Source organism: Sinocyclocheilus rhinocerous, unplaced genomic scaffold (assembly GCF_001515625.1).
Source record: "Sinocyclocheilus rhinocerous isolate Xijiao unplaced genomic scaffold, SAMN03320098_v1.1 scaffold3862, whole genome shotgun sequence".
NCBI lineage: Eukaryota > Metazoa > Chordata > Actinopteri > Cypriniformes > Cyprinidae > Sinocyclocheilus > Sinocyclocheilus rhinocerous.
This window is the reverse complement of record NW_015652266.1, coordinates 33,972-42,938: the sequence shown is the minus strand read 5'-3', so window position 1 is coordinate 42,938 and position 8,967 is coordinate 33,972. Positions and strand designations below refer to the sequence as shown.

Genomic DNA, 8,967 nt, shown 5'->3' with positions numbered 1-8,967 from the left:
GGTTTTATGTTTATGCTGCGCGATGCAACGCAATGCGTAAAAAGACAGTATAAGTCATTATAATTCGTAATTATGTCCCCACTGGATGCAACGAATGCCTCGTTTATAATGGGTTTTCATGTTTTTGAATCATCGCTCCGGCCTGACAGGGCATCATCACAATATGGCAAGGGGCGTAACATTTTCGTCACGCGCTTGATGTATTCGGCCAATCATAACGCACTGGATAGCTGGCCAATCAGAGCACACCTCGCTTTTCAGAACGATGAGCTTTGTAAAAATTGACAAAGGCGGGGCATAGAGGAGAAACAATAATGTACAGTATGTGGAAAATAATGTGTTTTTTTAACCTTAAACCGCATAAACACATTTCATTACACCAAATACTGTACACAAAATAATGTTCTTTTTAGCAACATCATATGACCCCTTTAATATTTTTAGTATAGTCTTGACTATATTTACAATTTAGCACTACTACTCATATTGTGTAAATGTGAAAGAAGTGCTAAACACTTAATGAAAGTGAAAAAGTGAAAGTGACGTGACGTGTAGCGTAGCCAAGTATGGTGTCCCATACTTGGAATTTGTGCTCTGCATTTAACCCATCCAAGTGCACACACACAGCAGTGAGTAGCGAACACACAAACACACACACACACCGTGAACACGCATCCGGATCAGTGGGCAGCCATTTTTGCTGCGGCGTGTTTGGTCTCTTTGCAGCAGTTGGGGGTTTGGTGCCTTGCTCAACGGTCTCACCTCAGTCATGGTATTGAAGGTGAAGAAAGATCATTATAGAAGAAAGATCATTTTTGTTTAAGATACTTTCTGAAACATTTTAACATCACACCTCAGCTAAAACTGATTGAAATTGATTGAAAAAAGGCTGATTGATTGCCTTTTTTTTCTGTCTCTCATAGGTCGCTCAGATAGTAATAGGATTGCTGATCATCTCCTATTCTATACCTCTGCTGTCCACTGAGATCACAATGATACTTAACTTTGGTGTGCCATGGTGGAGTGGCCTTACGGTAATATTACACTAATACATTAGGACATGGTGGTTATATAACAGTTTAAGGTGATAGCAAAGTATTTAAAGGAATGTACAGTAAATTGTGTATCTGCCAACGATGGACCTATCACTGAACTTCATTTTTTGTTTCCTTTTTTCCAAACAGTTTGTCATTTCAGGCTCAGCTGGAATAGCAGTGGAAAAATATGCCACCTTGAAAGCAGTGAGTTTGAACTTACTGTTAGAGCACATTTTAGAGATTGGTATATGCCGTTCCTGTAAAGGCTCCACATCAGCAGGCACATTCTGTATAACAGAAAATCTAAATTAATAATTAAAAAGACAAAAAATAATGGAATTTGCACTTGTCTTTAGGTCTCTGTTTGTTTGGCAGTCTCTGCTGTGACCATTATCATCTCAGTTATTGCACTTATCATGTACTATGCTGACATTGCTTTCAATCCGCCAACCAAATGCCATATGGGATCACGCCAGATGTGTGACCACCAGTATTATGCCACTGTATGTATCTCATACCCTCATATATGAGAGTTCTATCATATTAAACAGTTGCATATTTTAGTAAGGACTCTTTCTTTAAATCAGCATTTCAGCACAGGATTGAAGGCAACCATCTCCATGGTCAGTGTGGTCCAGACAGCAATTTCCTCTGCTTTTACAGCTATACTGTATAATCAGAGGAGGAACTTTACAGGCTATGCGGTAAATATTTCATTAGAAAAATATTTTATTATATAGGTATATATTTTATTATATATGTTTTTGTGTGTGTGTGTGTGTGTGTGTGTGTGTTATTGATTTTGAATGGCCTAATTCATAATTCCTTCATTCATTATTAAATTCAAGGTATGCTTCTAATGAACCATGTGGATTTCTCTCTTTCTCTCTCAGACCGTGACTGAATGACATCCTGCTTAATCCCATGTATGACATTTCTGGATTTAAATTAGAGGTCCTTAAACTATCCACTTCATATAGCCTATACATGTGGTTTTTCTTGTACATATGCATTTAAGTGTTGTTGTATTTTTGCTCAAATCTAAAGTGAATTGTATTGTTTTATATAAACAAATCAAAATAAACATATAAAGATTGTGTTTTATTAAAGTTACAATTAAAGATGGCTTTTTGGTGTTTGTGTTTTTTTGTTTTTTTTACAACTTGTTGAAACAGCACCACATTATGATGTTCCCATCTTTTTAGCTCTACTTCGTTTGTTGCCAGAAGAAAAAAGACAGCTTCCGGGCAAATCGTTTGTCACATGACACAAGCTAGCGGTTTACTTTATTTAAAAATTATACATTTTACGATGAAAATGTTTATCTCATAAATATTAATAGCGTTATGTGATACTCTCCGTTTATGGAATGATTTTTATGATGGCGAAATACCAAAGTCTACTGTAAAAGAGCTTAGCCCACGAAATAGTACCCAGGTGAAAAATAAATATATTTAAATTGTGCTTTTTCAGACATACTTACTATATTTAAATTATACTATACTAAGTGCATATTAAATTTATTATTTTGAAACAACTTTAAGTATATTAAGTGTATTTCAAGATATGTTTAAGTTGGATTTTAATCTATTTGTAGTATATTTAATATATTGAAATTGTGTTAAATTGGAACCACTTTAAGTATATTTAGTGCAATTTAAGTGTATTTCTTAAAATACATTTAAAATGTCCTTTTAACACTTCATGAACTACAGTTAAGAGTATATTTGAAGCATCGTTTTAATGTACTTCAAGTACATTTCAATTGTATTTCAGCTCATTGGAAATGCATTAGCATTACACTACTAGTATATTATAAAGCTGCTTTTATCAGTATATACACACACGTACACACTTTGATATCTAGAAAACTTTAATGTATTATTGTGTACATTACAAATATATCACAAATGCAGACATGGGTTTTATGTTTACACGGCGCGATACACACCGCAACGCGTAAAATGACAGTATAAGTCATTATCATCAGTAATTATGTCCCCACTGGATGCTACAAATGCCTCGTTTATAATGGGTTTTCATGTTTTTGAATCATCGCTCCGGCCTGACAGGGCATCATCACAATATGGCAAGGGGCGTAACATTTTCGTCACGCGCTTGATGTATTCGGCCAATCACAACGCACTGGATAGCTGGCCAATCAGAGCACACCTCGCTTTTCAGAACGATGAGCTTTGTAAAAATTGACAAAGGCGGGGCATAGAGGAGAAACAATAATGTACAGTATGTGGAAAATAATGTGTTTTTTTAACCTTAAACCGCATAAACACATTTCATTACACCAAATACTGTACACAAAATAATGTTCTTTTTAGCAACATCATATGACCCCTTTAATATTTTTAGTATAGTCTTGACTATATTTACAATTTAGCACTACTACTCATATTGTGTAAATGTGAAAGAAGTGCTAAACACTTAATGAAAGTGAAAAAGTGAAAGTGACGTGACGTGTAGCGTAGCCAAGTATGGTGTCCCATACTTGGAATTTGTGCTCTGCATTTAACCCATCCAAGTGCACACACACAGCAGTGAGTAGCGAACACACAAACACACACACACACCGTGAACACGCATCCGGATCAGTGGGCAGCCATTTTTGCTGCGGCGTGTTTGGTCTCTTTGCAGCAGTTGGGGGTTTGGTGCCTTGCTCAACGGTCTCACCTCAGTCATAGTATTGAAGGTGAAGAAAGATCATTATAGAAGAAAAATCATTTTTGTTTAAGATACTTTCTGAAACATTTTAACATCACACCTCAGCTAAAACTGATTGAAATTGATTGAAAAAAGGCTGATTGATTGCCTTTTTTTTCTGTCTCTCATAGGTCGCTCAGATAGTAATAGGATTGCTGATCATCTCCTATTCTATACCTCTGCTGTCCACTGAGATCACAATGATACTTAACTTTGGTGTGCCATGGTGGAGTGGCCTTACGGTAATATTACACTAATACATTAGGACATGGTGGTTATATAACAGTTTAAGGTGATAGCAAAGTATTTAAAGGAATGTACAGTAAATTGTGTATCTGCCAACGATGGACCTATCACTGAACTTCATTTTTTGTTTCCTTTTTTCCAAACAGTTTGTCATTTCAGGCTCAGCTGGAATAGCAGTGGAAAAATATGCCACCTTGAAAGCAGTGAGTTTGAACTTACTGTTAGAGCACATTTTAGAGATTGGTATATGCCGTTCCTGTAAAGGCTCCACATCAGCAGGCACATTCTGTATAACAGAAAATCTAAATTAATAATTAAAAAGACAAAAAATAATGGAATTTGCACTTGTCTTTAGGTCTCTGTTTGTTTGGCAGTCTCTGCTGTGACCATTATCATCTCAGTTATTGCACTTATCATGTACTATGCTGACATTGCTTTCAATCCGCCAACCAAATGCCATATGGGATCACGCCAGATGTGTGACCACCAGTATTATGCCACTGTATGTATCTCATACCCTCATATATGAGAGTTCTATCATATTAAACAGTTGCATATTTTAGTAAGGACTCTTTCTTTAAATCAGCATTTCAGCACAGGATTGAAGGCAACCATCTCCATGGTCAGTGTGGTCCAGACAGCAATTTCCTCTGCTTTTACAGCTATACTGTATAATCAGAGGAGGAACTTTACAGGCTATGCGGTAAATATTTCATTAGAAAAATATTTTATTATATAGGTATATATTTTATTATATATGTTTTTGTGTGTGTGTGTGTGTGTGTGTGTGTGTTATTGATTTTGAATGGCCTAATTCATAATTCCTTCATTCATTATTAAATTCAAGGTATGCTTCTAATGAACCATGTGGATTTCTCTCTTTCTCTCTCAGACCGTGACTGAATGACATCCTGCTTAATCCCATGTATGACATTTCTGGATTTAAATTAGAGGTCCTTAAACTATCCACTTCATATAGCCTATACATGTGGTTTTTCTTGTACATATGCATTTAAGTGTTGTTGTATTTTTGCTCAAATCTAAAGTGAATTGTATTGTTTTATATAAACAAATCAAAATAAACATATAAAGATTGTGTTTTATTAAAGTTACAATTAAAGATGGCTTTTTGGTGTTTGTGTTTTTTTGTTTTTTTTACAACTTGTTGAAACAGCACCACATTATGATGTTCCCATCTTTTTAGCTCTACTTCGTTTGTTGCCAGAAGAAAAAAGACAGCTTCCGGGCAAATCGTTTGTCACATGACACAAGCTAGCGGTTTACTTTATTTAAAAATTATACATTTTACGATGAAAATGTTTATCTCATAAATATTAATAGCGTTATGTGATACTCTCCGTTTATGGAATGATTTTTATGATGGCGAAATACCAAAGTCTACTGTAAAAGAGCTTAGCCCACGAAATAGTACCCAGGTGAAAAATAAATATATTTAAATTGTGCTTTTTCAGACATATATACGAAGCTCTCTGGGGTGAGCTCATTATCATACGAACCAATCAGAGCCGTTCAATGGCTCTGGAACCAATCAGGTTTAGTCAGTGTGTTGTTTGAATTTAAACAAGTACATGCAAGTTTTTTTTTTTTCGTATATGATGTTGAAATCCTTGTGGGAATTTCAGAAATATATATTAGAAAATAAAGGCGTCAGGCTTGAACAAATTTATAAACACCTAGCTTATTACAATTAATGTATCATGTAATGAACAACAGCCTAATCAACCAAAGTAGCATAACCTTTTAAGTAAAACTGAACAACATATTAAACAACATATTTTAAATATCGCAATGCTTAATAATAGTTGACAAACGTTTGTACATTGTAAATGTTAAAAATGTTTTTCAAAATATTGTACTTTTCCAAATATTAAAATTATAAATACATAAATATTTAAAATATAACCATGTGTAGGCCTACTGCAATATAAAGTACATTAAAAACCCACTAAAAGTGTAATCATTTTGTTATGTTCTTACACAAAGTAGACATAAAATATACTTTAAGTAAGGGTAACATAAGTATGTTTTCTGTAAATACACTAAAAAGTCACTAAAATGTATGCTTGTGTTTAGTATATCCCTTAAAAGTGTAACTAAAAATATATTTATTACCATAGTATTTCTACTATACTTTTTAGAAATATACTAATAGTGTGCTTGTGTTTAGCATATTCCTTAAAAGTGTAACTAAGCATATATTTATTACCAAAGTATTTCTAGTATACTTTTTATAAATACATTAAAAGTATGCTTCTGTTTAGCATATTTCTTAGAAGTATAACTAAGCATATATTTAATACAAAAGTACTTCTAGTATACTTTTTAGAAATATATTAAAATTCAATTCAATATATTTTTATTGCACTTCAAATAAGCATGTTGGGAATACAAATGTATTATAAACATACTACTTGAATTTCAAGTATATTTTTAATACATTTAATACTACGTCTTTTTCACCTGGGTAGTCAAAGCAAAAATATAAAAAAATAAATAAATGGGATGCTCAGAACACCAAGCAACAAACAAACTAACTTCATGTATTAAATATTCATGAGCTGCGCCGTCAAAGGATCCGCGTGTTGTTTGCTATTAAGACAGTCCTCCCTACAGCAGATTCAGAAGCGATTTATTCCAGTTTCTACTAGATTTAAGGTTTGTTTCTAGTCGCAGGTCAAGTGATTATGCTTTGTTATAAAGCTGAGGGAAAAAATAAAACAACGTCCTTTTGCGTTGTTGTGCTGTTAGGTGAGAATCATAAATAATGCCATCACATGATTTTTTTGTCAATCAGATCTTATAATAGTGTAATGAATCGACTTGTGGAGCCCATTTACGTGTGCTTGTTTTGGTCATAGGCTCTTATTAGTGCAGAAAAATCAGGGATGTGATGAAGAGGGAAAAAACACTGATAAAAAGCGAAATCACTAAAAAGATTAGTTTTTCTTAGGAATACTCAGTTTGATCTGAACAAAGCGTGTTTTTTCAAAAGTAAAAATATGGGGTTTATTTGACCTTGACACAGCATATCTAGCCTCTTGCTTGTTTTTCTACAAAGACCATACAATAAATCTTTGTACAGCGTATATATTGAATTTGGTTCCTGTGTGCATCACAACATTTCTAGAACTTTTCATTTTAAAACTAACAAATCACCTTTCTTTATGTCCCTCTCATAGTTTCTGTGATGCAGAGACCAGCTGTGGTGAATGACAGCTTCAAGCCCATCATCATTAACACAGTGGTGGTCCGATACAAAGAGTTCCTGCATAGACTGGGCAAAGTGCTGAAACTTAAGTGGCTACTTGGCAAAGAAGTCCAGGTGTCACGGGTCCCACTTGGCTGCTCCTGTAGTCAACTGGTTCTTCTTTTTTTTCTTTTCTTTTTTTTCTTTTTTTGTTAAATGCCTGCAGATCTTAAGAAAAACTCTTAAAAAATCTTTTCACATTGTATTTTACAACATAAAATACATCAGTAATACCCTCTTGTGTGTGTTTTTTTTATTTTTTAAAAGCTTTTACTAGAAAAAAGTGCTTGCTAACAAGTGGACTAAATGGTACCTACTGCAGAGGTTGTTGGGGCCATTAAACATTATCACGCTAAACAGGTAAACTCATCCACGCACTAGTTAACTTTTACAGCCTCATTACACTCTTGCAAACTATTCTGACTCAAACTTTCAGGGAAAATGTTTTTTTTTTTTAAATAAAGACCAAAAGAGTTGTCAGAATCATAAACTTTTTTTGCTCCCATTGCTTATTTTCTGCAATAATCCAAAAGCAAAATCCCATTGTTGAGGGAACCAGCATGAGGCCTGTCTTTTTGTCAGTATACTTATTAATTATTCTGTATTTGTGACTTTCTTTCTCACTCTGCTATTGTTCTGTATTTGTATGAGGAAAATGAATACACTACTAATAAATAATATTAAAGTAATAATTATATTAATAAATTTATACTACTAAATGTATGTCATGCTGTTGACACAATAGTATCTGCTTTGTTTAAAAACAATTTTTTTTCAAACGTTTACAAAATGGTCTTTCACAATTTTCATATGGGATCAATTTGTGTGGCGTTTCTTCTGGATAATGTAACCGCGCAGTCTCCAGTCATCAGTAGGCGGCAGGGTTGCTCCTTCCAGGGAGGAAAGAGGAAGCAGGCATTGTTCCGGGAAAAGAAATGGATTAGTTTCGTAAACCTCGGTTTATTAGTGAAGGATAGAGCTGGCATCCTTTGTAAGACCATTTCTGACATAAAATGCCCACCTTAAACTTCATTTAATAATCCCCAAGCGGAGACGCCTGAATTCAGCGTTTTGACTCTTTCCATGTTGGAACTCACTCAGGACTGGCCGTCCAGTTTCCTAGTTGTTGTAACCCGTTGTTTGCGAAGAACATTTTTGTCACGAATACGAATTTAAACACTCTTGGGTGGTTCTTCGGCGTGTTATAAGCGTAGTTAAAGGCACTTTTTAAAATGGGTCGGTGTTTATATTTTACCACACTTATACTTTCAGTTTCATATCAGTTGATACCGTTGTGTCACTCTTTCGAATGGGACGAGCAGTCTAGTCCACTCCTCCAAAATGCGCGGTCCATTTTCACAAGTTTGTCCGAGGAAGCCCACAGTTGCCTGGTCTCTACAATCGGTGAAAAGAGAGTAGACCTGTCTCTCAAGGTGAGCTGACATTGTAAAATAAAAACTAGTCTATCAAGTTTATACTAAACGTTTTGTGCCATTGTTTAATATAATTAATGCTGGCTCTGTGAGAAACCAAGTAGCAACCAAGCAAGATATTTGACAAAAATAAGTTTGTTAGGTTATAAAAAAAATTTATTCAATGTAATGTTTGTAAACTTTCTGGTTGTCAAATATGCAATATTCAACAGTTAATGTGAAACCTGTGTGAACTTGAGGAGCTCTGAAATGCCAGGTTATTGACCTT

The 8,967-nt window shown here is 34.5% G+C and overlaps 2 protein-coding genes across 2 annotated transcripts in view; both read left to right on the top strand.

Annotated features, from left to right (window-relative positions):
* Positions 1-2,096, top strand: part of LOC107714236 (membrane-spanning 4-domains subfamily A member 12-like) — a 3,754-nt gene extending 1,658 nt beyond the window's left edge. Inside the window, exons 2-6 of the mRNA XM_016520041.1 lie at positions 924-1,034; positions 1,185-1,241; positions 1,394-1,540; positions 1,625-1,741; positions 1,931-2,096. Coding sequence (XP_016375527.1) covers positions 924-1,034; positions 1,185-1,241; positions 1,394-1,540; positions 1,625-1,741; positions 1,931-1,945 — 447 coding nt within the window. The 3' untranslated portion in view covers positions 1,946-2,096. The remainder of the gene's footprint in view (positions 1-923; positions 1,035-1,184; positions 1,242-1,393; positions 1,541-1,624; positions 1,742-1,930) is intronic.
* Positions 2,097-3,001: 905 nt separating this feature from the next.
* Positions 3,002-5,056, top strand: LOC107714226 (membrane-spanning 4-domains subfamily A member 12-like). Its single transcript, XM_016520026.1, has 6 exons — positions 3,002-3,007; positions 3,884-3,994; positions 4,145-4,201; positions 4,354-4,500; positions 4,585-4,701; positions 4,891-5,056. The coding sequence occupies exons 1-6, from the start codon at positions 3,002-3,004 to the stop codon at positions 4,903-4,905; spliced, it is 453 nt and encodes a 150-aa protein (XP_016375512.1). The 3' UTR covers positions 4,906-5,056.
* Positions 5,057-8,967: the final 3,911 nt, after the last annotated feature.

Bases quoted from the DNA above. Each gene is read 5' to 3' on its own strand.
- LOC107714226 (XM_016520026.1), top strand. The intron at 3,995-4,144 runs GTAATATTACAC...TTTTCCAAACAG, and splicing joins CATGGTGGAGTGGCCTTACG to TTTGTCATTTCAGGCTCAGC. The intron at 4,501-4,584 runs GTATGTATCTCA...TCTTTAAATCAG, and splicing joins ACCACCAGTATTATGCCACT to CATTTCAGCACAGGATTGAA.